Source organism: Drosophila melanogaster, chromosome 2L, assembly GCF_000001215.4.
Source record: "Drosophila melanogaster chromosome 2L".
NCBI lineage: Eukaryota > Metazoa > Arthropoda > Insecta > Diptera > Drosophilidae > Drosophila > Drosophila melanogaster.
In genome coordinates this window covers 2,151,704-2,179,104 of record NT_033779.5, presented here as the reverse complement: position 1 = coordinate 2,179,104, position 27,401 = coordinate 2,151,704, and the positions used below count along the sequence as shown (strand labels likewise).

The 27,401-nt window shown below is 44.2% G+C and overlaps 3 protein-coding genes across 9 annotated transcripts; 1 reads left to right on the top strand and 2 right to left on the bottom strand.

The window, feature by feature from the left end:
- The first annotated feature begins 350 nt into the window (after positions 1-350).
- On the top strand, positions 351-22,621 carry aop (anterior open). 5 transcript variants are annotated; one of them, NM_001272979.1, is made up of 5 exons: positions 351-1,258; positions 7,907-7,963; positions 18,523-19,793; positions 19,860-20,637; positions 20,700-22,621. In NM_001272979.1, the coding sequence occupies exons 3-5, from the start codon at positions 18,614-18,616 to the stop codon at positions 20,938-20,940; spliced, it is 2,199 nt and encodes a 732-aa protein (NP_001259908.1). In that variant the 5' UTR covers positions 351-1,258; positions 7,907-7,963; positions 18,523-18,613; the 3' UTR covers positions 20,941-22,621. The 5 variants fall into 5 exon arrangements, with proteins under 5 accessions (NP_001259908.1, NP_523455.2, NP_001259910.1 ...); NM_078731.3 differs by lacking the exon at positions 7,907-7,963; NM_001272981.1 differs by lacking the exon at positions 7,907-7,963 and having other exon boundaries at positions 20,700-21,678.
- On the bottom strand, positions 22,315-23,352 carry CG15382 (uncharacterized protein). Its single transcript, NM_134806.3, has one exon. It carries the CDS (start codon positions 23,320-23,322, stop codon positions 22,849-22,851), a length of 474 nt encoding a protein of 157 aa, NP_608650.1. The 5' UTR covers positions 23,323-23,352; the 3' UTR covers positions 22,315-22,848.
- Positions 23,353-23,715: 363 nt separating this feature from the next.
- On the bottom strand, positions 23,716-27,351 carry AIF (Apoptosis inducing factor). Of its 3 annotated transcripts, none has more exons than NM_001272978.1 (7): positions 26,959-27,351; positions 26,643-26,872; positions 26,161-26,442; positions 26,000-26,102; positions 25,574-25,823; positions 24,695-25,509; positions 23,716-24,632 (listed from the first exon to the last, which is right to left on the bottom strand). In NM_001272978.1, the coding sequence occupies exons 1-7, from the start codon at positions 27,068-27,070 to the stop codon at positions 24,208-24,210; spliced, it is 2,217 nt and encodes a 738-aa protein (NP_001259907.1). In that variant the 5' UTR covers positions 27,071-27,351; the 3' UTR covers positions 23,716-24,207. The 3 variants fall into 3 exon arrangements, with proteins under 3 accessions (NP_001259907.1, NP_608649.2, NP_722765.2); NM_134805.4 differs by having other exon boundaries at positions 26,835-26,872; NM_164456.3 differs by having other exon boundaries at positions 24,000-24,632; positions 26,640-26,872.
- Positions 27,352-27,401: the final 50 nt, after the last annotated feature.

Sequence of the window (27,401 nt, the reverse complement as noted above, 5' to 3'; positions counted from 1 at the left end):
GCGCATGCAAGTCTCTCAAGCTCTGATATAAGATTGTTTATAAATATTGAAATATAATGAGCAGCTCAGGGGTGTCTTTCAATCGTTAAAACTTTAACTCATATAAGACTGGCGCATCAAAGCTTCACTGTACCTCAAAATATAGGTCCGATTTAAGATATAAATCTTGGACGCTAAAACGGATACGGATCAAAGCGCGACTTCCTTAAAAAATTATCTTATTTTCGTATTCTTCACCAGTTCTTTTTGAATTGTTTTTGCTGTATGTCGCTCTCTTTGCTTCTCTTTCTCTTTCGATTCTCTCTCCGCATGCGCCGACTTGTTCATGTTCGCCGCCTGTTCGAATCGAATCGGCAGTCAAAAAGAAACTGCCGTGCTGGGCGGACGTGTAGAAGAGTCGCTCCTGAAAGCAACTAGACATTCTGCTGTAAATGGCAAACTAATATGTTTTAAATTGATTAATTCACAATTAATAGAATTTAATTCGTGCGCGGCGTTGAGGAAATAAACGGTTCTTCTTAACTCGGTGTGTGTTTACATTGCCCGGTGTGTGTGTGCGCGAAACGGAAATAAAAAATAAACAAGAGCGACAGCAACAACGCCAACAACAACAGCAACATCAGCGAGAGCAAAGCAACGCAACAAGAAGTGCAAGCAAAAGTGAAAAGGAAGACGAAAGAGGAAATGCCAAAGTACAACAACAAATACACGAACAAAACGCCAGAGTGCAAGTGCATCGCGTGAGTGTCTTACAGTGTGCGTGTGCGTTTGTGTGCCCGCGTCTGCCTGTGTGTGCGTGCTGCTGAGGCGGCGGCGGAAGTAAAAACGCTTGACTTCGCCTTCTTCTTATTCATTTGCTCCGCTTTACGGCTGGCATTTGTCGCAGAACGAAGCGAAAACAAAAACAAAAACAGAGAGCCTGGATTAGCCCCAAAAGCACACAACCACCGCCCACGCGGCGCCCCTCACCAAAAGGAAACAGCAACACAAACAACAATGGCAACTTGGCGCGACGCCCTCTTCGTCATCAGCAGATAACAACAAGAACAACATCGAATTAACAGAAACAAAACCAAAAACAAAAATAAAACAAGAAAGCGAAGCAAAAGCTAAAGCATTCTGGGATCTGGACATATCCGCTTCCGCGTTGCTTCTGTCGCTAAAAAGCTCAAGAATCGAATCCGAAGCCCAACGCAAACAGACAAATTCACTCACTCACCTTACAGTACGTAACCACAGTGCACAGTGGAGCAAACAGGTGAGAATTTTGATAATTTGTATACTTTTTGTTGTGAACTGTTAAATTAACCATTGTCAAAATAGTAGCAGAAAAGAGTGTCAAAAATAAAAACATTTTTTCTCAATATGTAAGCACAATGGTTTTTATATCTGGAGTTCTTTTATATTCGTAATCGTGCAAGAATCGGTGTTTACAGACATTACCCCTGTATCACTCCATTGCCGTCGTTGCTTTTTTTTACGAATTGGTTAAAACACCATCTTTTGGTACATGTATTTCCCATAACTACGTCACAATGGTCATGGAAACAGAAAAGTGTCTTGTCTGAGCAGCTGATAAATAATTGCTCCACCTTAATCTGGCTTTGGTTATCTGCTGCATATGACTTCCCCACTTCGCTCCACCCGACGTCTTACAATGTCTGAGTTTTGGTCTCTGGTTGAGGTCAACAATTTGTCGGATCTACACGTGTAAACAGATAACTTGGGCTATATTTGGTTCGCAGTACACTCATATGAGATGGATGAAGACTCGGCAACAACGGTTTATCTAAGGTTTAGTTGATTTATTTGCCTGTTCAGAGGATCTGATTGTGGCGTTTTCATTTGGGGCTTGTTTAAATAATAAGAGTTACAATTTTATGGGGATCTTGGGAGTGGTTTTATAGTTTAATTATTGTTTTGTTATCTGATTGTTGCGCATAATTTGTTGTATGTTCTTCTTGTTTCCAAATATGATTAGATATTTCTTACAGTCTAGTTGGATTGTGATTAATTATTACCTGTGGTTGGTTGAGAACCATATGCAAATACTCATAGCTCAGTCTAGTAACAATATGATATGATAGTAATTTCTCTTCCCAAGCCCAGTGTCTTGACTCTCATTGTATGCACGGTACGCTTCACCGATTCCCTAGCATTCTACAATACGAACAAGATCGATTCACTTGGAAAATAGCCTCTTCTATTTTCACATTCCACTCCACATTACGGTACCTGGGTGCTTTTCGTAATGCCCGTTGCATCATATTGGCCAGGTCCGAGTTTTCCGCCACAAAAATGATGAAAACGGTAATTATCGGAGTGCATATCGGTGTGCTTTGCGCTATATGCTATATGCTATAGAACCGGGCTTTCGGAATCGTTCTTTCTGTTCGGTTCACGAGTCTCTTGTTGCATGCACTTTTCTATGGAAGTGAAGTGAAACAAAAGCGGAGCGTTGAGCTCCAATTAGGGTGACTCCGGCGACTCTGGCAAGCGTCAGCGAAATCTTATCGCAGGGGCGCTATGGCGAAAAGAAATGCCCACACTGTCATAAAAGCGTATGTACATACTTATGTGCATATACATATATGTAGTATGTACATTTAAAAAAAGTAAAACAGCCAGCGGAATTGTGTTTATTTATTTGCTTTTGCCGACCGACGACGTCGAACAAATCAGCCAAACAGTTCCTGCTTCTGCCGCAGCTATAAGGTATATATGTATGTATGTGATTTCAGGGGGTGGCGGTGGGGGGAGCGAACTAGACACACACCTGATCGTGCGCCACCTCCGTTATTTTATTTTTTTGACGAGAGCAGAATTCTCGCCAATAAATTTCATTATGTATAAAACAAACACATGCACTGTTTGGGTCAACTAAATAGCTCCCAAGGAAAAGAATGATTTACTGGTGGTGAAAATTTCACTTCACTTTTAAAATTAAAGTCACTTTTAAAATTTAAAAAAAAAATTGAATGTTCTATTAGCTTTAATATCTTATCGGTAAACACAAAGACCTATTATAAATAAAACGTAAACAATCCCCTAGGCTGGTAAATAATTTTATAACGCAATGTCTTTAAATTAATCTGTCCCTACTTACCTGCTTATGATTGTGCGCACGGATGTATTAAGATTTGTTTCTCAAAAATAAACAGTTTCTCTCTTCAATTAGCGGGAAACGAAATAAAATTTGTAGAAGCTGCGATTTCGCTTGGCTGTTTTCCTTTCCTGGTTCCCCTAGAGACTTGGCCTGGTGACCAGCCGGCGGCAGAAAAGCGGCAAAAGCAGCGTAAATACAATAAATTAAATTCACTTCCGCATTGCTCCCAACAAAAAGAAACAACGTAATGGGGAATGGGTGAATGTGTGCTGTTGTGTGTGTGTGTGTGTGTGTGTGTGTGTGAGGCGAAAGACAAACGACGTAAGAGAAAGAGCACGGCAAGTGCACGGAAGAGAGCGATCGCATGAAAAGAGGAAGATGGAGGAGCAGAGCAAACAGGTATAAAAACTGTTGATCGTTGGGTGAAAGAGTGGTGGGGATCAGAGCAAGAAAACATCGACCTATTCCCTCGCACACACACACACAGTCAGCCAGCAACTGACTCACTCGCACTCACATGTGCGAATCACAACTAACCCGTACAACAACATCAAATCAACAACTTGGGGCGGCTAAATAATGAAGGGAAGAGGAAGAAAACGCCAAGCAGCAGCAAAAACAACAATAAAAAATGCCTTAAAGCGGCTCAGATATTAACGCAAAATGCCGAGCGAGCAAAAAATGCATGGCTGTGTGTGTCGCTCTTTTTTCCAGACTGTAGGAAAACGACATGACAAGTTCTTCAGAAAAACCAACTATTAGCGAATTAAACCAGAAACAAATATACAATTTCGGAATTATCGCTGTTGTTTTTTATTATGTAAATACAGCTCAGCAGTACTTTCATGTAGAAATAACGAATAATAAAGATATGGTAACCACAAGCCTCAATTAATCATATTAGGGTCACTTAAGGGTTAAGGTCTCGGAGAACGTCGCCGAATACTAACACACTGATAAATCCATGTACAATATGTTGGTCTTGTCTTTCCTTTATGTTGGCTTTTGTTGTTAGGGGCGAATGCTTTAGCATTTTGTCTTCTTCTTGCTACATTGCTTCCTTTTCTTCTATTTCGCTTGCGTTTGTTGGTGTAACTTGCATGCGGAAGCTTGCATTCAATACGAATCGCACACATTTACATACAAAGATGCATTAAAACATATTTATATGAACGTACATACGTATGTAGATATGAACATTCGTATGTTGTTGATATCGCCCAGCAGATGTTGCTATTGTTGTTGGCCGATGTTTTTGTTCATTTGCATTTAAAAAGCGGCGAACGAACCACTTGTGCGTACTATATATCCCATTGTAACCCATTTTATAGTGCAACGAAATCACACTAACCTGAATTTGCCATAAATGCAGCCAGCTTCCATTACGTCGCGTCTCAAATTCGCAAAAGAAATAAAGAAAGTAGTGCAAAAGGCAGGCGAGAAAAGCAGCAGCAACAGCAACACTCCAATCAACGATCGTGCGAATTTGCCATTAAAAGCGGTAAAATATAAACACAACACTTCCATCTCTTTCAGTCAGCGTAAGTCTGTCTCTTTTCCTTAGCTACAGTGGGCAAGTTTCGGGAATTTCTTTTAGAAGTGGCTTTTAAGGATGTGGTCAGTGGGAAAATCTTTAATTGTTGCTCAGAAAAAAAAATGAGCTCATGCCTGGAATAAGGCCAGCTTTCTGGAAATGAATCACATTGTTTTCCAGAGAAATTGCAAGTTAATTTTGTAGTCAAATAATGCAAAGCTAAACAGTAAATATTAATTGCATCATTTACAATTGTTTAAAAATATGTGAAGATAAAAATGATTCGCTCTTTGAATATTAAAAGTATAAAGTTCAATTTAAAATAATTATATTTGATTAAATAGTAATAACACTATTACTAGGAAGTTTTCTGAATTTATATCCGCATCTTTTCGATGCAATCTACTCAAGTCTTCACTGGCAGATCTCCACCCAACGGGCGACCCATTCATCTTGCACTTCTGACAAGTTCCCGCAATCTTTTCTCACGATCATCATTTCCCCATGTTTCCCAATTTCTGCCCGCACCGAAATCCGACTAAAACCTAGTACACTAATACTCGTATTACTTCACTAGTACGATGGTGCTGTCTCTGTCGCCCTGGCCTACACCCGTCTCTTTCGCTGTCTGAGTAACCTGTTGTGTGAATTATGTTACGAACGTAACGTGTTTCAAAATATAGGAAGTCTTGCTTGAGTTATAATACTCCGCTCAACTCGACTTTGGTGCTTTAACGGTGACTTGCTATTATCTAACTACACTGAGCGGGAGAGGTAGAGAAAGAGATGTGGTGGGAGAGGGAGAGGGAGATAGAAGCGAACGAAGCGAAGCAACAAACAGAAAAAGCCAAAACACACAAACAACACAAATATTCGCCGCATTTTCTGCAGTTTGTGGCACATTTTCCTTTTGGCACACATACCGAAAAGGGGAAGGGGCACCCAAAGAGGGTAGTGGGGGTGGTGGAGTGGGTGGTTAAGGGGGGCAAAAGTACATCAAGCAAGAAGTGGAGTAATGTTGTGGAAAGTCTCTTTTAAGTCGTCGTCTGTCGATGCAACACAATTAGGTAATTTTCCCTCTTTCTTCTTATTGAACTCCCATGGGTGGAGTAAGAGGGGGGGGGGTGGTGGTGGTGGAAACCCCCTTCCCCACACATAGGGGGGAATTGCGTGGTGGATAACGTAACAGTTTTGGGTGCACCTAGCTGATGGCGTAACGCCAAAAAGGAAGTATCCGTAACGCTTGTCTATCGCAAGATAAAACCCAGAGACGACGAAGCAACAAGGAAAACTTCGAGCTGCTCGAACCAAGTTAGACACCCAAGTTTTATGGCCTGGTAACAAGAGATACTTGAAGCGACCCTTGCTACGTCACACTAACCGACGATTGTCCATTACAGTCTTTATCTAATTCAAAGGGTAACTGTAACTGTACGGAACTGATAAATTAAGTATGGGAACACTGAGAAAAACTACAATACAAATTAGATTTAAGAAAATGTAGAAAAAAAAGGAACTCAGTTTGAAAAACCCCAAGTTGGTTATCCTCAATTTACAATAAATGCCTGTATTTAAAAACACTCTTATCCAAATGGGCAATTAAAATATTTTTGTGGCAACGCGATTATCTGGATTATGCCTCAAATGAAGAGCATTGCATGTATAGCCTCAAAGGAGAAAGCATTACCTGTAGGAAATCGAACCCGAACCTTTAACCTACCTGTTGGACCTACAACAATGAGCTGAGCTGAAAGCGGAACAGGTTCGCAACTTGGTGGGTGGTCCCTGGCAATAATTGTCACTCTCGAGACCCTAACTGTGCGACCCTCTTAGCCTCTCACACGACCCCCGGCAAACCGACCAGCTCTCGTCTCGATATGATCCCGACCTAAATCGACCCCTCGACTTGACCCGAGGAAACAGAACGCACAATGGAGTTTTGGCATTTGGCACTTCAAGGAAATTGCATTCAAAAGGCGGAAGAAGGAAGAGGAGAGGCATAGGGGGCGGTTCGAAACAGCAGGCCCTCCACTGAGAACAATGCAGCTGGTGAGGAGCCTCATTCCCATTCTCGTCGTCCTCCGGATTGCCTACTTGAAAACTCAGCGGGCAGCGAAGAGGAAATTTAGCTAGTTATTGTGCCACACTTGCAATGAATTGTGCACGAGAAGCGCACAAAAGAAGGTTGTTTTTGAAAGCGATTTTAATTTGGGATCGATTTCGACCATTTTGGTATAGTATTATTGTCTATTGATTCCCTATTTGTAACTGTTTGCTTTCATTACTTTTTCTTTTTAAATCGAAATCGAATTTTGGCAAATCTTTCATAAATCAATTTGATTTCGGAGCCGATAGCATAGATAACGCTTTCCGAAATTCCTTTTTTTTTTTTGGAACCCACTAGTTGGTAAACCCTACGTGCATTGGTAGTACTAATATATATGTGCCAACAACAGGTGTGCGTTTGCGTATAATCAGTTTGCGCTGACTGATAAGAAAAGTGGAAAGCAGCTCGGAACCAAAGTCATGTGGGTGGTAAGGGGCGGGTAAAAAGGAAGGAATCCAAGGGAGAGGGGGTTCCAAAATGTGTTTTCGATACAGTGAGTACTCTTTGCTGTGAAGTGAGGGGGGGGGGGTGCTTTGGGGAACCGGAAATGACGCCAGTACAAGAATTTACGCTTTTGCTATACGCTGGAGTGGGTGGCAATCGTTTATTTTGTTTTTGGTCTTAATTGATACAGTAATCAGTCGCAATCCATGTCACATTTACCATTACCCTTTCTTTTGCTTTTGCTATTATTTATTTATTTTTATTATACTTCTACACAGTTCCTATCTGGGCACACGTACAATCACAAAAAAGAGGAAAGAAAAGAAGCAGCAAAACAAAAGTGTTTAGTTTTTAATTTTGGCTTTTTTGTTGCTTTCTGTTTTGTTTAATCATATCGCACGGTATTCACAAGTGTTATTATAATGATTGCAGTTGTTGTTGGGCCAAGAATATTGGGCTGTTCAATTATTTACACCTTGATACGCAGAGATACGAGCTTTAAGATTATTTTATGGCTCCTTTGGCCGGGGCAGCACTTCAAAATGCCTTCTCGCATTGGTGGAGCCGCGGAATATAAATAGTGTTCGATTCCAAGGTCGAAAGGGGTAAAGTGGGGCATTTTCAAACGGACAATTCATTTGCAATTTTTGATTATATTATATATTATTTAAACAGTTCACTAACTAATAGTGTTATTTCTTCTGTTTATTTGCAGGTAACTAAAATATTCTATACCTATTCTATGCTTGTGAAAGTTGGTCGGGCCAAATTTGTAAGTCACCTACATAAGTATTATGGATAGAGATATCATTTATAGGTATTCAATAGATCTCTTAGCGGGTCGTACTCTGGAAAGAGTGCATCTGAGAACTTACTTTACATCAAAGTCCACTTGGCAGTTCTCTTTTCCGTGCTCAAGGAAGTCAGTTGTCTCTGCTCAAGTGGCCTGAAATCCTCTTCCTACTTCTCACCACCTCCAGCAGCACCTAAGCCCAAATTGTTTTATTAATACTGGAATTACAGTTGAGAAATTTTCAACCGAATGCCGCCCTGTCTGCGGACCAAGTGTCAAATGAAACGACTGCCTCGAAAATACCCTCGGGCCAGATGAGATGAACCCACAAATGAGTGGATGGTATGGGATGGTATGTGATGGGATGAGATGAGATGGGGTGGGTTGGGGTCCGAGTCAAGCAGGAGATTATATTATAATTTTCCAAGTAAGGCAAACACGAATTAAAACAAACAACAAAATTGACACGAACAGCACGTAGCGCAATGTTGTTGAAGGAGCTGGAAACAGAAACGGAGATTCTGGCTCGGATTCCCGGGCCGCAGATGGAGACTCTGCTTGCTCCTCTATTGTCGCCAAATTCATAATTAGCAGCAGCTTAAATGAGTTCTTGGCCGCCGGCAATGCGCAGCAACCTCAAGAGATCCCCAGATCTTAGAGGGCTCCGTCTATTACAATTGTTAGTTCTTGGATTGCCGGATTCTGGGTATTCCTCTTCTTGTCTCGTGCGCCGAGAGTGCCGAGTGCTGTGTCGGTGGTACTTTTTATCTCATTAGGTCGGTTTGCCACGTTTTAGTGGCTACTTAAGAGCAACTTGCGGCATAGCCAGCAATTGTTTATTATTATTGTGTCCACACTCACTCCCATGCCATTGTCCGTGCTTATCAAGCTCCAAGCTCTTGCCTCTCGTCCCCATGCATACATACATACATACATATGTATATGTGCGCTCATATAATTATCATTGTTATTATGGGCTTGGGCGAAAGCAATCTCTGGAGAAGCCTTTTCAAAATGCGCGCTCGCCTGCTAATCAGCTCTCTTAGAACGGCCAGAAGCAAAAAAGCCAAACTATCGAAGTGCAGTCGGGAAATTCCGCCTGGAAACCGAAGTCAAATTAGTTGTATCACTTAAGGAAATGCTTCTAAACCCGCCACCTTCCAAGTGCTTTGAATGCAACTGATTGATTGTACACTACTCTTTTCCTTGATTAAAACTCAATTGGTTCGGGTGTTGGAGAGCTTTACATCTTTTCGATTGACTATGGTATTTCCAGCTAGTAAATAGATTATAATCATACGAATTTCATTTTCCTGTGAAAAGCGACATTAATACCTTTTCGAAGAAATAGTTCCTTTTGCTGCACTGCTCTTCAATTGATAATTGTTCTGGCTGAACTGTCTTATCTGCAATCCGGTTCCGTTTCTAACTGCTTCTATGATGTTTGTAAAGCTCTTTTCTTTAATCAATAATTCGTGTGCCGCCCTTTTCCAAAGCCCCACCTTCGCCCTAATCGTTAAAAGATATGGCCAGTTTCCTGAACACGCTATAGAGCATTAGCTCGTGTATCATCAGCGATTACATGCTTTCGATTCCCACAATCGAACTGTCGGAGGAAGTGAGCGATGGTCATGATGATGATGATGGTATCCCTACTCACTGGACTTGGCGTTTTCCTGCCTTCGTAGATAGTCTACAACCTGTAGACTATAGACGTATGGTATTAACTTACGCGCACTTATTTTTCATACGATCGCTGATTTTTTGCATTTCCCTGTTCCCTGCGTCTTGGAACCAGATTGTGATTGTGATTATAGACAAGCGTCAGCGTCAGCGTCTCTCTGTTTCTGTTTTCTGTAGCTCGAACATCCGCTTCCGCATTTATTAAGTGTCTTTCCACGACGACGCTTAAAACGTTCCCCACCGACCAGCTCGGTTAAGTTCAGTTCGGTTCGGTTGAGTTCAGTTCGTTTAGAACGTTTTTACAATTCAGGTTTGGCGGGCTAGCTCTGGGCTTTGTTTTTTCTTCGCTATTTTTTCTGCTCGTTCTCCTCTGTAATTAAGATGCGAAGCGCGATCGTCAAAGTTCTTTGGCTCCGAGTGCCGCGTAGCTGGCGGAGGTGGGAGGTGAGGAAGGGGAGGAAGCGGCTTCGCCATGCATGCCTAGATGCTAGCTATGTATGTGCTTGATTACTAGTGCAAATACTAACTACCGGTTTAGATGCCCGGCCAGATTGTGTGCACAAAAAAAAAAAAATGAAGAAATGGACGGGCGATCGAGTCAGCTAGCGATCACTTATTGCACACAGAAAAATTTGGCTTAAGATCGGGACTATGATCGTGGATGCGGAAGAAAGTTGAAGATCTAAGCACATTTAAGTACGATATTGCACGTTCTCATCCGGAAAGATTCTTGCGTTGAGAACATTCAAATCTTGAACCAAGAATGGCTTTCATCGCAGTGTAGGTGGCTTAGCTAGGTGGCTTTTCGCTGGACCACGATCCAATTGCCCACAGGAAGCTTAAAGATCAGGCCGATCAATAGTCAAACCACCGGAGCAGGAAGTCGCTAAAAGTCTTTCTTCGATGGGAAGTCAGTTGCGAGCAATAAAAAGTGAAGGGGAGTCCGAAAGACTGAAGTCGAGCCAAGTCAGATTGCTCTATGTATCTATGCGTTATCTTATCTGCGGAGGGGGCATATTTGTTATGAACTTACTGAAACTCAAGCAAATCGTAAACATTTCATAATACATATAAACATTATGGTGGAAGTGTGCGACAACGGATAGCGGAACATGTTGTATCTTTTATGTGTTCTGTCTATTTCTGTTGGTCTTTATCAGAGCCGCGACACCCAAGACAACAAGTAATCCTAGTTAACAGATATATATCGCCATGTGAAGCGCCAAAGGCCTCCGCAGCAGGTGTGCTCCGAGGACGGGATCTGGAACTGGAATTGGAATTGAGACTCAACTGCGACTGTGGATGTTATCAGCTTGATGGACAAGGTTCCTTAAGTCGAAGAGCCACCAGAAGATTGTGTTGATGGGTGGCTTCTGAGTGGTTCAGTGATGCTCTTCGAAAATGAATGACCTGTGAAATGAAATAGTTATTCACTCACCTAATTACAAAGTTTTCTGAGTTCTCTGCATTGTCCTTCGTTGCTTCATGTAAACTCTACTCGAAAGTATGTGCTGGTCTTCAAACACGGAAGCTACTCATGTCAACCAACTCAATTGAACCCGTACTGACCCCGACCCCCAGCCAAAGAGACGCACATGAGATGTCCACTGCCCCTCGTTGGCATCCCCGCCAGCTTGGGGCAAGCATAAAATTCTTGCTGCAGGCAGCAGTCCAACAATGATGATGATGATGTTGATGAGTGCCTTATTAAGTTAGGATGGTGGGCAGGAACAGCATTGAAGAGGGTGGGAGGGGCAGAGAAGATTGATGCAAGTGCGAGAAAATCGCAAAGAGTTGAAACAAAAACGCAGATGCGACTAATTGAATGTAATGGGCACAAATGATGCGGTTGATGCGGTCTAGGTCTATGAGCATTCAGCTCCTCACCAGCAAACACTCTGAATACACTCGAAAAAATGGGGGAATCACTATTGTCTGGAGAATTCGTGGTTACTATCTGTTATCATGGGCAAAAGAGTGACCTAGGAATCAAAAGATTTTGCTTTTATTCCCTCAGTGCATCTAAAACTCTCCATCCATCATCAACCCCTTCTGAGAGCAAAAACAGGAATGATTCTGAACTCTTGTCTGGGCGTTTGATGAACTCATCCATCGTATGGAAATGAAATATCTGACTGGAGATCTACAGCATCTCTCGCCCTCCATCTGTGTGCTGCTTTTTATTCCTAGGTAGTTAGCTACCGATTCGATCATAAGCATTATGATAATGATCGCAATGATGATGCTGTGCTTTTGCGCCCTTTGTTTTCCGATTGTTCCAATGGTCTTTATGAAGTCGGATATCTCCCCAGTCATGAGAATGATCAGCATAGCGGAGAGGTGTGTGTTGTTTGTGCTGCGGTTCGAGTTTGCATATTTATAAGAAATTCGAAGAGGTTATCGAACGTTTGATATCATTAGGCAGTCCATCTCTCTGCCCCTTCGAAGAGCCGACGAGCACATAAAGATGAACAATGAGGCAGCAGAAAGAGTTCCACAAAAAAGAGGTAGAAAATAAGAAAAAAAAGGAACAAAAACAACGACTTCAAGCCGAGGTTTGAGCTACATTAGAACAAACACGTCACGTAACGCCTCCAGCAGCTGTAGATCTCGCCATCTCGCTTTTATTATTCTACACCTCTCTTTCGCCGATCGAGCAAAACAGAAGAGCCGGAGGTAAAGCTGTAGAAGACTTTAATGTTGGCCAGATCTTGTCGCCTGATCAAAAGAGAAAACTACAGTGGTAAGAACTATTCAGATCTTAAGGTTTCAAAAGTACGACAGCGGTCGATCAGTCGATGGTTTATATTTCCTATAGGTATATAAAACTGTCGAAATGTTCCGCAGGTTCTTGCTTTCTAGTGATCACTGTATTCTAATGACCTAAGAAAACTTTGGGCGAAAGAATGCCTGTGGCTCTCCTTTCTTTCTTCATTTACAGCTACCGCAAGGCTTTAGGCCTGGCTCGACTTGAGATCGAGCCTTAGCACATTCCCAAAAAATGCGTAACGATGATTGATTTGCCTGAGCTTGAGCTTTGAGCCTCCCTTGTTGTTTGAGGGCTGGCTCAAAAAGTGACCGAAGAAATAACAATAAAACAAAAGAAAAGCGCCTGCGGCTCTCCTCCAAGCTGAGCACACAAAACTGACGATCTAGACAGAAAATGAACCGCAGACATTTGGCTTTATTTCCCCCTGCGTCTTCGCATACTTTTTCCATATACTTTTTCGCCGTTTTTTGTTGCGAAGAAGAACCCGGAATTGGCGTTTTTTATTTATATTTTTTTTCTTGCTTTTTGTACCAATATACCAATACAGCCAAGCGAGGGCAAACACAAATAGCAAACGCGATACGCTCACGCGCTTGTTATGCACGCTCAGCAGCGTCTAAAAGTGTTGGTAAAGGGGGGGCATTGCGGGGAATTCGGGGGCTAAGGTAAATCAAGAGTTGCGAGCGTTGTTGCTGTTTCTTAAATATACGGCGACGAGTATTGAGCGCCGAGCAGTTATAAAAGCAAAGCAGGTCGTTGACTTAGCTATTTTGAATTTTGAATATCTTTTTTATGCTTATTAATTGAGTATTTGATATGAGCGGGTACAGGCACACAGACACAAATGGCAATATCCGAACACGAAATACACGTGCAGAAAGTAAACACATCTATAGGAACCACATGAACTCGAAACCCTAAGTCAACCTACTCCATTACTCATAGCTTATTGATTGCTCAAAAGCCTGCACAGATCGGGGGGAATCGTAAATGTGACACTTTTCAAGTTCAATTGATTAGCTAGTCACCTCTGGAAGTAATTGTCGTGACTGTTGATCTTCTCTTTTCGATGTGAAATACAAACCCTAGTTAATTTACAATGCAATATTTTCAAAGAAACCATAATATTTCTATCGATCTTAATATCAAAGCCCTTTATTAGCTAAGTGAATCCAAAGGTTACCTTACATCTGGCCGTCAAAAGAACATCCTATACCTACCTCGATCGATATGAATCGAACTGAAAACGAGAACCCCAAGAAAACTCATTGAATTACACACAATTTGCGGACTAGGGTCAAATCCCTTGGCTTTAGGGGTTGATTTAGGGCCAGAACGAAAACACCAGCGCAACAGAAAAGACGAGATAAACAAAACCGATGCTGCACTTGAGCCCGCTCAAGAAAGACCTCATAAAAGAGATCAAATGTCAACGACAGCAGCACCACCACTATATGAGCACCACCATCGGCACCACATGCCTCGTCATTCTTCCTTTCAGTTACTTCATTCCATTCTTTGATGGGCTTCAAGGAGATCCGTAGCCGGGTTTCCAAGAAGTCCTACAAGATGTAAAGCAAAGTGCAGATCAGGTAGGGGAAGGACGGACGCATTTCCTCATTGCTGCTCCTCTACCTGATCGGCACACTGAGAGAAATGTGTTCAGGAAGAGTTCCTGAAATTGGACATATAAACATTTAATGAATTGAATGGAAATAGCAGTGACACTTAATATTTAACCTTACTTGAAAAGTTTGTCAGTGTACGAAGGGAGACAGCATCCCTTTGACTCTCTCTTTCTCGCACCTTCTCTTCGATCGAACGCTGAGCCGTTAATCTTAATGCGCCATGGCTGCTGTCGCTTCTGTCTCTCTTCGGGTTCCTTTTCCCCGACATTTCTGGCTATCAGATTTTCTTATTTTCCCATCGTTCTTACTGCGCAGCACTTGATGCACCCAGAGTGTGCTGGACAGAGGGGGGCGGGGAGGCGTGGCGGGGGTCCAGTGAGAAGAGGATGCGCCTGCGGAAATTACTCATTAACGTTCAACTCCTGCCCGGGCACTCGGGTGATTCACTTGGCAAGCTGGAATTCCAGCTGCGTCTAGGAGTGCCGTGCCGATCAGAAATGCCATTTAAGTGTCGTCTTAAGGGGCTAAGCGATAGGGAAACACTGGTGATGTTGTATTATAAGTGATATGCGAGCTGGATGCCACTTTTTACTTTATAATATTAGATTAATCTTAGCTGTTTCCATTTTTGCGACACGTCAGAAAAATATCTCTTAAATGTATTGAAGGCTGCTTCCCACAATGAAATTATTTAAGAATTCGGTATAAGATTTTGTACAGCAGATAGGAATAATAGTGCAAAAATCCAAGCTGGTATGAGCGTTTAACGTATCTTATCTGATTGCTGTCCCACATAATCCTTTCCATTCTCTTCTATAGGAACACTTAGCTCCTCGACTTCCTTATCCGCCTTTCAGATCTCTCATGTCCCATTTTCTAGCATTTCCGATCCCACGATCCCACACACGAAAACCCCTCCTCCTCCTTGTAAATCTTTTTTTCTTCGCCAAAAACGGAAACATTGGCAATACTCGTAGAAAGAGCTCATGGAATTCTTTAACCCATTTGCTTGTTTTTGGTTTTCCAGCTTTCCTTCCACTCCCCCGGGCATTTATTTCTTTCTTTTTCTACACTGATCGTTTTATAATTTTCGTTTGTAATTTCCGTTGAAACCGGTTCCAGATCGCTCGCATACCTTACCTCTGATTTTGAACTACCTGTGTGCCTGACTTGATTTCGAGTTGTGCCAGAGAGGGAGAGATGACCGAATGCTGCTCTTTTCGGATTCTTCTCTGCCGCGCCTCCTGTGTCGAGATTTAGAAATATTCTTTATACTCTTATTGCGTGCGTGCGAAGACGTGATGCACTGAGAGAAATCAGGTTTATTGGTATATTGGATCCTCTGGCCTTGTAGCTCTGTGCCCATATGCCCCACGGTGGGCGCCAAAACTTATGATCGTGCTTTTGTAACGCATGATCCACATCAGCTGTCTTACTTTTTTTTCACAGTGAATTTCCCCAACTCTGCCTCTTCCTGGGTCTGCTGCCCTGCCTTCCTTTTCTTTTTCTTTTTTTTGTTTCTGTTGCTGGCTGATGAGCATTCATTTGTCATTTTACTACGTGCCACCGACTCCAACTTTTAGCCGAATGTTTATTTATTTTGTGTTGCTGTTGCTGGTGCTGCGGAACATGTGTGCACTAGAATATATGATTTTATTTTAGTGAAAACTCAACCATGTGTTGTGGCAACCGAAATAACACGTAGGATCGTTTTTGTGTGAGTGTGGTGTGTGCCTGTATGTGGAGTGTGCACAATCAGCGGCGGGGCATCAGCATTTACCTCAAGCTCTCTACAAAAACAAATAGATCGGATCGGTTGTGGATCGGATAGACCCCCTCTAAGCCCTCTACTTGCACAATAAAATATTCAAGGCGATTATTATCATCCTCATCATCGTCATCAACCTCCGCCCCCTCCTTTCACCATCGCCACCACAAATATTTCTTGTTCTGCCCTCCCTTTCTGGCGCTCTCGACAGCGCTCACTTGTTGAAAGCGCTTCCCGGAGAATGAGGAAGTTTCTTTCGGGAGAGCGAGGCAGTCGGATCCGAGTCGGTGAGGAGAGATGCGAGATGCGAGATAAATCTGAACATGTGTGCAGCGAAAACGTCTGGTCCGGCTATAAGTGGGAATAGGTACAGCATAGGACGAGCATCTAGTACCAACGACCGAGGTCCTAGCATTAAAGACAACAAAAAGACTCATAAAGATACAATATAGATAGATAGGGTCCATCATGTTTAGCTGATGCTAAACCTTCTCTCCAAGCTCCCCAACTCTTCATCATCATTTCGATCCACCGACTGAGACTCGTTGCTCTCCTTACCCACTGGCGGATTTATTAGTTGCTCGATGGCAGCAGCGTCTTTCTCCAACACGGGTTGCTTCCATCCCATTCCCTCTTCTCCGGCTGCTGCTTTTGGAAACGGGTTTGCTGCTTGGAATGTGCACTTCCGTTTGCTGCTGCAGCAAGATACGAGAGTGGGCAATGGGCACGGCTTTCAAGTTTCGAGAGACGTTCGACTCGGCCGCTCCCCCTTTTGCCCCTCGCCGGGTGCCATCAATACATTCGCTTATGTTGAAATCTTTACAGCAAATGATCACCGCCATGTGTGTATACGTCTTTCGGTTTTTGTGTGTCTGCGATTGGTTTGTACACATCCGGAACGGCAGTGTACCGCCGCCCATGCACACCCATACACCCAAAGACATCACACATTTTTGGTGGAAATTACCATATTGAGAAATTTACAATTAAAAAGCTGCGATCCATAGGCTTTAGCGACTTAGAAATGCTCTAAGAGTTTAGCTAAAACACCTCATACACCTAGAATGTTTATTGTTCGTTGATCTCGTTTTGTTTTTACACTTCTCAAGATTTATTTTTATTCTTTGGCAACCACTAATATTGCTATCAAAATATCAGCAGGAAGTGAAATTGAAACCAAGGTTGTGGAAATTTTGTTATGTACGAAAATCTTTTGTTCAGGTGTGAATTGTCAACTTTTATTACGTTAAGTATCCGGATATGGAAGCGGAAGCGCCTAAATGGGACGTAAGGTTGGGCCCCACAGTGGGCGCCAATTGCTGGGTATACTCATGAGGTGGGCTTTGATTGGCATTCAATAAATAGCATAGTATTAAAGCAATGGTTCATAAGATTAAATTTAAATCAATTTTTAGGTCAACAATACAATGTTTATATTTTCCTGTGTAGCGCATTCCCCAGTTCGTTGTGGTTGAACATTTTTTTTTGGAACGATCTTCTCTCGCTCTTGCTCTTCCCCTCTCGCCTGCCTGCGCCTCGGTCGCTGCGGGGGTGTGTTGCTGCTGCTGCCGCTGCCGCCGAAGATGCCCGCTGAGCGGTGATATCGAGGAGGAAGAGGAGGAGGAAGAAGTCCGGTCCAGACCTCTGCCTCTGCCTCTGCCGCTGCCTGATCCTCTGCTGCGACGCCCCGGCCTCTGCCGCTGACAGTGAGTCACGCTCTGCGCTCTCTGAGATCGAGATCCCGCCACCAGTTTGCGCCAAGTAGTGTTCGGATGCGCTTGCCCGCTATATGCCGTATATCGCTGTACCATCACGCTCACACGCACAAATAGATCGTTCGGTCGCGTTTCTGTTGTTTTTGTTGTTCTTGCGTCGGCATCGAAGAGATATATTATTTGTTTATTTCATCCTCGTCCATCGGCTGCCCCGCGACGATTATGAAGAAATCTGATTTGGTTGGAATGCGAATGTCTGTCTGAGTGTCGCTCTCCCGCTCGCTCCCGCTGACGGATCGAATCGGACCGGATCGTATCGGATCGGTATGTGTGGCGTCTGGGAGCGGGATACACTGGCTACCCACACTACTCTACTCCCCGTACCCGACTAGGTGATGCGTCCGCTTAGATATTTCTCTAGCGGAAGTGTGTCGACGAGTGATCAACAACATCCATTGGCCACATCCTTTTGCGTTGGAGATTACTCAGTAGTGAACTTTGAACCGCCAGAGGAACCGTGTGTTTGGCATCCGTGCCAGAATCCGTGGTAGTTTTCCATATCTGCTTTACCAAGAATTTCAAATAAACAAAAAAAAGTTTCGCCTTAAATGATTCAAATGGTGCTGTGAAGAAATGTATGTGTTGAGACACCTTAAAAAATGATAAACATTCAAAAGGATCAAATAGCTAAGCAACAAAAAGTGGTTAAAGAATAAGTAAATGTAAAGTTTTCAATGGATGTGATTCACGATGGCCAACATTTACATGAATTACTCACAATATTGTCCTCAAATAAAGATAAACAATTTTGTAGTCTCCAGAGTGTAACATCCAATTACTCACATTAATATTTTAATCGCTTACTCTAAAAAAGTGTTCCCTGTACATTTTTACATAATTTTACATAATTTTATATCTAATGCCTACTTATGCCACTTAACTGATGTCAAATATTTTTTCTTGTTAATTTGTAGATAACACCGCTTAAAAGCAATTCCAGTGGCTTCCACTAACCCACTGATACGGATCCGCTGACCGGGACAATTCCTTACACACTGTGGCTGCATGTCCAAAATGAAAATGCTCCCAGTACAGTTATCATTGAACTCGCTGAATCCCGGCATCTGGAGCGATGTGCTGTGGCGCTGTCCCCCAGCGCCGTCCAGCCAGCTGGCGGAGCTTAAGACGCAACTGCCCCCATCCCTGCCTTCCGATCCGCGCCTCTGGAGCCGCGAGGATGTGCTTGTCTTCCTGCGGTTCTGCGTCCGCGAATTCGATCTCCCCAAACTTGACTTTGATCTCTTCCAAATGAACGGCAAGGCGCTGTGCTTGCTGACGCGGGCGGACTTTGGTCACCGGTGTCCTGGGGCAGGAGATGTGCTCCACAATGTGCTGCAGATGTTGATCATAGAGTCCCACATGATGCAGTGGCACCTGCCTAATAGTCCAGTGACGCCCACCAGTCGTTATCCCCTGTCGCCGCACAGCCATCCGCCGACGCCCACGTGGCCACCGCTGAATGCTCCTCCCGAGAACAGTCCCTTCCACAGTTCTGCTCACAGTCTGGCAGGCCACCATTTTATGGCGCCTAACTCGGTTACGCTGAGTCCTCCGCCCTCGGTGGATTCCCAGGCGAGTAGTCCTCCCCAGGCACCTTACCAAAATGGAGGAGCCACTGGAGCAGCACCAGGATCAGCAGGAGGATCAGCACCAGCTGCAGGAGGAGCCACAAACACCAGCAATCCCACGTCGTCGAGTGCCAGCAGCACCGGCAGCAATGGCTCCCAGCCGAACATTATGCCCATGAAGGGTATTAGCAGTGCCAGCAGTAATCACTCTGATTCCGAGGAGGAGTACTCTGAGACCAGTGGTGGAGTGAGCAAGATGCCACCAGCACCACTGTCCTACAGCACGGCCAGTCCGCCAGGAACACCCATACTGAAAGATATTAAGCCGAATTGGACGCAACAGCTCACGAATAGTTTTGTGAACTCATGGTCCCAGCAGCAGCAACAGCAGCAGCAGCAACAAGCTGCTGCAGTGGCCGCAGTAGCTGCTCAGGCGCAGCAGCACCAGTTGCAGCAGCAGCAGCAGCAACAACAATTGCCCCAGAAGCTGACCCTGGATAATACTGCTGGTCCAGTTGTGACCCCTGCTGGAGGATCCATCTCCGCACCTACCACGCCCAGTTATATGTACAAAGCAAAGAGGGAGTTCTTCCCCGAGAATTCTGAGCCCAATACAAGTAAGTTGTTAAGAGAAGTTGTTACCCGAACAAGGACTAACCTTTATTCTTATGTGTTTATTGTAGATGGCCGCCTGTTGTGGGACTTCTTGCAACAGCTGCTGAACGATCGCAACCAGAAGTACAGCGATCTGATAGCCTGGAAATGCCGCGATACGGGAGTCTTCAAGATCGTCGACCCCGCCGGACTGGCAAAGTTGTGGGGCATCCAGAAGAACCATCTGTCCATGAATTACGACAAGATGTCGCGTGCCCTGCGTTATTACTACAGGGTAAACATACTGCGCAAAGTGCAGGGCGAGCGACATTGCTATCAGTTTCTGCGCAATCCCACGGAACTGAAGAACATCAAGAATATATCGCTTTTGCGTCAATCGACACCGGCGAATGGCAATGGCGGCAGTCCATCAATGCCACAGGGTAGCAGTCAGGCACCTGGAAGTCCGGCTGGCCAAAACTGGAATCCCCAGCAGCAGTCCCAGCAGCAACAACAATCACCACAGCGGCCCGCCTCGCGTAATGGTCCCATGAGCCTGCCCGCCGTTGCAGCGGTAGCAGCAGCGGCTGCTGCGGCCTATGGTCCACCACCCACATCGCCGCTCTTCATGCACGCCATCAATGGAGCCTTCCACTACCTTTCGGCGGCGGCAGCTGGTCCGCCACCCAATTCCCCTGCCCTAAACACACCATCCGCTGTTGGAGGACCCGACAAGTTCCAGTTCCATCCCCTCAAGCTGGAGAATGGCTCGGGATCGGGTTCGGAAAGCGCTGGCGAGGATCTGAAGCCCACGGACCTCAGTGTGAGCAGCAAGAGCACTGCTACCAGCAACGAGGACTGTTATCCGTAAGTGGATTGCAATCATCGCAATTTAAAATCATAAAGCTAATCACGCGTTTGCCCTGCAGACTCATTCGCAACGCTGACGGCCTGACGACCATCAAGTTAATACGATACAACGAACACCAGGTAGCCGCTTCGCCAGCGGGGCAGTCCCCTAAGCACGATGACCAGCAGGCAGGCGCCTCCAATGCCAGCAGCTCACCCAGGCCCATGGATCAGGCCAGTGAACAGGCACAGCCAGTGCCGATGGAAAGCGATTGCAATGGCGGCGAGTCGGAGGACTCCTTCCGACACATGCAGCAGTAGGAGGAGAAGTGTCCTGAGACAATCACCGCACTACATCCATCTTCCACTCCCTCCTGAACACACACAACATTACCTGAGCTAAATAATGTGGGACCAGCACAACAAGCGCACAGACACATAGACAGACACTCTGCTGGATAAAATTCTGGATGCCTTTCGGTTAGGATGGGTCGCTTAGAATGCAATCGAAACGGAAAACTCATTATTGAAGATTGTGTAGCAATTTCATTTCGAAATTTAAGAGAAATTATGAAAACCATCTTGTATTTCTTTCTTACACAAACTTGATATTCAATATTCAATTCAATTCAATTCTTGATCAAAGGCTTCTTCTAACCATTGCTGCTTTATACTTTCTTTGCGGCTGTCAAACGACCTTTCCGACTTTCTGTACATAGAAATCACATCTGCATAAACCAACAAACAATCATACATAAATACATTTATTTTATACATCAAGCGTATTTATTAAGCTAAGCTAAGCAAGAGCAGAGTGCATGTAATTTCGTTGTTGTAAGTAGATTTCTTGAGCCGGCGCAGCGCAGCCTTCGATTATGTGCCAATTTCTACATTTATCAAACAAAAACATAAACAAAAATATGCCTAACCATAATCAATCGTATAAGTAATAAGTAGCGAATAAGGAGTAGAAATTAGCCAGTAGCTTAGACCGTAAGTGTTGCCACCTTTGAGCTTTACAAATGTTGCCTCAACAATGGTTTCAAATTTATGAAAACGAAAAAAAAGAACAAAAAACAAACAAATATTGTTAAAATCTAAAGAGAGAATGTGAAGGAAATATGAAATTTGAATTGTTGTCGAAATTGTTAATTAATATACAAATCAGCATAGAAAGAGTTTTTGTATACAACAAGACAAATTGATTTCGTGTGATAACAACAGAATTATCTTTGATTCACATTGGCTGAATGCTAACGAAACCAGAGCAGTTCCAAAAAGCCATCCTGCAACAGTTTGGCGATCCTTCGTGCGAGGATGGGTCTGCTCTTGCTTCAAGATCAGCCTGGAAAAAGAGCTTTCAAAATTCAATTTCAATTGAGCCCCTAGCCCTAGATACACTGCAACAAGAAACACGGATAGAAAAACATTGGCTTCCATTTTAATATAGCAATGATGATACACACAAGCATATATGTATACACATTAGTTTTCTATTGCTCTTAATTTTATTTTTATTATTTGTACGCTAGTTTAAGTGGCTGCAATCGCTGTGGCAGCAAATGAAGGTGTTCATTTAAGCATTAACAACTTTAGTTTGTAAAACGCTTACGATCTTACCACCACACTTCCACAACCCACCACCACCCACAACGCACTCACCCGCTAAAAACACAATGAAACAATAGAAAATGTACATTTGAAGCACTTTATTAATTACATTAAACGGAATGAACAGAGTTAGGAGAAGATATCATCGCTGCACGTTCATACAATTAGCCTGTAGTGCAACTGTAATTATTAATTATTGTGTAGATCTACGCTAAAGTTAATTTTCTATTTGTTTTTCGTACGCCTTAAGTTTAAACACCGCCAATAGCTAATAATTAGCACTCTAGTGTCGCCACAATACCTGTTCTTCCATTGAAAACGTTATCTTTCGATCAATACATAATTTATATATGTATAAAAAAGGAAACAAATTTATATGCAATAAATAAATTGAAAACTGAAATCCAAGATCCCAAGGATCGATCGCCTTCATCTTTCTCGGGACTGTTATATACTGGGCTACATTTGTTTAAGGATTTCGTTTCGATCTTTTCTGCAATCGTGCAATTCACTGTGGCGTTTTTTGCGAAGATTTCTAAAATCTTGATTTGTGTAAAATTACAAATGTAGAATTGGTTTCAGGCGGTTATCCTAGGATACATAGTTAAACTTTTTTTTTTAGATAAACTCCTGATTGTCCAAAAACTCTCGAATCATATTTCTGCAGGACTTAAGCAAGGTCCTGTTGCAGTTTCGCTCCTTACTGGGAATTGGAGTCCTCGTCTTGGCCTTGACTATCGACTTGTTGCTCACTGAAGTCTCGGATTTGGCCGGAGTCAGGGATCTGCGGAGGATGTGCGATGGTATGGAGCGCTTCTTCAGCGGCTGGCTGGCGACTGGCGGACGAACAGTCTGATCTTTTGGCGTCGTGTTGTCAGCAACTGCCGGCGGTGGAGTCGGGGAACAGGACTCCGTGTAGGTTATAATGTTATTGCACACTTGTCGATCGTATTGGTAGCGGAGCAACAAGAGAGCCGCAGCCGCCTCCAGTTCCAGAGCACTGTGGTTGGCCATGGCTACGTCGGCTGCGTCGGAATCTCTTACTGGCGAGGGAGTCGCCTGTTTGCGTTTATTCAACATGCGGTACTTCATGATTAGACTGTCGAGAAGGAACTGATGTCCTGCTTGTCTCAGGGCAAAGTTTATATATCCCAAGGATGTACCTGCTTATGGGCCACCCGTTCTCGGGCTCTACCTACCAATTGGTCGGTAATCCGAGTGGCCCTAATAAGTAACCACCTTTGGCACAAGAAGTCAGGTAGGATCCTACTTCAGCGAAAATAATATTTCGCGAATTTTATTGATCCTCGCTATATTCAGCTAATCCAGCCTAAAACCCTAAACCAGGTGCTCGTCTTTTATAAGGCAGATGGTTTAGTCAAATTCTGGGAAAATTCCAAAAAAATATGTACATTTAAATTCTGTGCCGTTGTGAGACAACTCGGACAATAAACAAATGGGTTATATGATTGAAGTAAAAAAAATAAGTTCCAAAGTTCCTACGATTTATTTAAATAAGAATCAAAGCAAAATCTCTTAGGATTAGTTAAATAACGGGTGCCTCAGGATCAAAAAGCGGATTTTTCAACACCGAAAATGAATAATTTGAACAGTTTAGTTGGTACGGTGAATTTTTTGTCAACAACTTTCTGGTGCTTGGTTTATTACGAAAGTTACACACAATTCAACAGAGACCCGCTTGTCTACGACTTTTCAATATTTACACGGAGATATGCACTTTGCTGCTACATAACCGAATCAATGTCGTTGACTACAAAATAAGGTTTATTCCAAAAATAATAAAACTAAAATTTCTGTTGCATTGCGTCATTGCCGTTCGTATCTAGTTGCAGTTGCAAATGTACACAGTAAACACAGTTAAAGGCATTCGGGTTGGATAGGTTCTGTTCGGTGCGTGCTGATAAGCATATCAGGGTAGCCAGATCTTCTCCATGGTCCCTCGGGACTCGCTGTTCTCTACGCGTGAATCTCGAACAGTTTGGCCACCTCATTGAGGTCATCGTACTTCTTATTCTGATTGATTATTGTCCTAGCTAAGCCTATCCGATTGAAGAGGTTCCACAGCAGGATGCCGACGATCTTGTCGTTCTTCAAGTAGAATATTACACCCTTGCCATAGTTGCCCGCCTCATCGGGATCACAGGTAACGCCATCTTGGCTAGCCCCGGCATCAGATTTTGACGACTGGCTGGAACTCGTACTGGTCTCCGGCACGTCGGAATCACTAGACTCAGACAGTTGGTCAACGCGCGTGGCGGATTCCGAGGGCAGGGCGAACACACCAACGGTGGGTAGCGAGGAATCCACCAAGCCAATACCCTCGTATCCGATCTCTGGACCTAGATCGGACCAAAACATGCTCTGATGTTGATAAGGTTTCTCTGCAAAAGGTACGGCGAACATTATGATCGATCGGTTATTAACTTTAAGCCCAGTAACTTACTTGCTCCCGTCATGTTCTCGCCGGCCAGCCGACCAGAGACCACCGAGTGATCATGGTGCTCCACCCGTCGCCTGCCCAGCAGAGGATCGAAGAAGCAGGAAGCATCACCGGCCACGTACAGGTTCCGCCTGGCCTCCAGCTCTGCATTAACCACAAAACCGCCGAGACTTCTGTCCACCTCTAGCCTGCTGGGTCCCGCGAGATCCGTGTTTGGCGTGCAACCCACGCAGACCACCACCACGTCCGACATCAAAGTCATTCCATTGTTTAACTCCAACTTTAGATTGGTTTCATCGCGAACTGCCGAGCGAATGCTGGCGTTGGGGATGACGCAGACACCCTGGGCTTCCATCTTTGCCGTCGTCCAGCGACTCAAGTAGTTTGGAAGGACCTTTGACATGTTGGCATTTTCCTGGAACACCTGGTACACTTTACCGCCATTGTTCTCTCTGGAATAGTGTGCCAGGGAGCAGGCCAGTTCACTGCCGATAAATCCATTGCCAACAATTGTGATTGAACGCTTTTCCGCCGCCAATTTGCGGAGGCGATCAAAGTCATCGGGTGTGCGATAGACCATTACTTTTTCGAGCACGCTGGGCGGAGCATCACGCAGCATGGGCAGGTTCTTGGGGGCACAGCCGGTGGCAATTAGGCATTCGTCGTAGCTTATCTCGTAACCGTCGTTCAACGTCACTATGCGTTTTTGAGCGTCCACCTTCTTCACAGAGAAACCTTGAGCGACGGCAATCCCTCCATTTGCATTATCATCCAGATCCTCGGGGTCAATGAAAAACTCATCCGGCTCAAAGAACAAGCTGTGAACAGGAAGGGAATAACTTAATGGGTTTCAATTATATAAAAAAAGTTATTCAGACCTACCTTCTCTCGGATCCCGTCCATTGTTTGAATCGATAGTCCTTGATGGGATCCTCGTTAGGATTGGGCGTATACCACAGTTCCTTGGACAGTGGGGGGCGCATGTAGGGTTTGCGGAACTCGTTGCTAATCATTAAAACCTTGGCTGTTGCATCGTTAGACTTGATGGCTCGGAAAGCAGAGAAGGCAGCGGTTCCGCCGCCGATAATCAGGTACGGCACATGCTTGGGAAGGTCCTCAGAACTGGGCGGACCTGCGCATAGAGAGAAAGTGATAAGTTACCTCGGCCTATCTTGAAAATTGTTGTAATTATTATCCAATCATGATGATTTTGAGGTATGTATAAGATAATGCTTATCTGAATCAGTTGGCAAATGTGGTTTAATCTAGCCTACCAATTCAAAAATCTATGGTTTTCGCTTTACTTACTCGTGGCTAGTCCAGCAACTAATCTACGTTTTCGTTCCTCCTCCTCCGCCTCGGCTTTTTTGGCTTCACTGTCATCCGTATCCCGCGTCATAAACCAAGCGAGCTATATGATAGCAAAGTAATTAGAGAATATTTCCTTTAGATATCAGATCGAAACATACAAATCCTCCGGCTAACAAGGCAGCCAGGGCACCCAAGAGGCACTTAAGCCGTAGGTCCTTCATCCGACACTCGCACTCCTCGTCTCCACCATCACCGCCACCGGGAGCAGTACCATCCTCGTCGCAGGGCTGGCAGGTGGTCTCCTTTCGTTTGCGCTTGAATTCCTCGCAGGGACTAGTCGCTTTGCAGGAATCCAGGACGGGTTGGCTGGTGCTGAGCTTTGCACTGTCCGACTTTAACACATCCTTAGCACTGCAGACGGACTTGACGTCAGCAAAGCCCTGGAAATTGATTATATTGTTTAATATTTGTTAATAACTCTGCAAGTCTTTGATGGGGATGCAAACTGGTTTCTGTTTAATAACCCAGCTATGTTTTCGCTAGTTATCAATTTCACAAGGCTTGTAGGAAGTTAGTTTGCATCCCCAACTTATCCAGCTAATGCAAATGGATGGTGAATGGTATGAACGATGGGTACCACTTTAAAGAGTGGCTCCGATTGGGAATGGGCTTGAAACTGGGCATTGGCGTAGGCGGGAACGCCGGCTCCCTCCACCGCCGTCTCGTACTCTTCAACGGGGGGCGTGGTCGAGGGCTTGGTGACGCAGACTTGATGATTTGGATATTTGTTGGCTTGCAATTTGGTGCGCGCCTCAAGGGTGCGTTTCTTTACCATTTGATAGAGGCTGCTGTGGGCTGGCCGAAGAGGAGCTGAAATCGACGTGAATGCTAGTTAGTTATCGGCAAAAACATGAAAACACGGATCGGTTTGGCCAGCCGGCCATAACCTCACTTACCGTATGCCGGCGGCGAGCGCTGCGGCACTGGACCCAATAGCCTTCTGTTGGCCAGGATGTACGCCTGCCGGATGAACCTCTGCGTCAGACATCGGACCCCCCAAATACTCATCGTGATTTGCACTGGCTGCGGAGTAGGTGACACCACAATCCACAATTGTGTAACGTAACAACGTTGTGCGGCGAAAGAAACGTGTGTTTTGCGAGTTCGTGTTTTATTTACAAAAAAACCAATTTCTATGACAAATTTCTCCGTGTGAAGTCCGGCGGTGTTTAATTGATCTCGACTCCTTTATCCCTCCTTGCTTTTGGGTAGTCCGCGTTTAATTTATATTTATTTTTCATTCCCTCGCCTGTCTTGTTTTTTTCTGTCTCTGTCGCAGTGTGACCGTCGCAATGAAATGGGAAATGGCCCAGCGCCTATTCGAAATTATTTGGCTTGA

What these genes read in the sequence shown, in the direction of transcription:
- aop (NM_078731.3), top strand. Translation starts at nt 18,614, where the DNA reads ATGTCCAAAATGAAAATGCTCCCAGTACAGTTATCATTGAACTCGCTG. An exon ending in GAATTCTGAGCCCAATACAA is followed by an intron (nt 19,794 to 19,859) that starts GTAAGTTGTTAA and finishes TGTTTATTGTAG; the next exon opens with ATGGCCGCCTGTTGTGGGAC. An exon ending in AGCAACGAGGACTGTTATCC is followed by an intron (nt 20,638 to 20,699) that starts GTAAGTGGATTG and finishes TTTGCCCTGCAG; the next exon opens with ACTCATTCGCAACGCTGACG.
- AIF (NM_164456.3), bottom strand. Translation starts at nt 27,070, where the DNA reads ATGAGTATTTGGGGGGTCCGATGTCTGACGCAGAGGTTCATCCGGCAG. An exon ending in CCTTGTTAGCCGGAGGATTT is followed by an intron (nt 26,103 to 26,160) that starts GTATGTTTCGAT and finishes GCTATCATATAG; the next exon opens with CTCGCTTGGTTTATGACGCG. An exon ending in AGTTGCTGGACTAGCCACGA is followed by an intron (nt 25,824 to 25,999) that starts GTAAGTAAAGCG and finishes CTCTATGCGCAG; the next exon opens with GTCCGCCCAGTTCTGAGGAC.
- CG15382 (NM_134806.3), bottom strand. Translation starts at nt 23,322, where the DNA reads ATGAAGTACCGCATGTTGAATAAACGCAAACAGGCGACTCCCTCGCCA.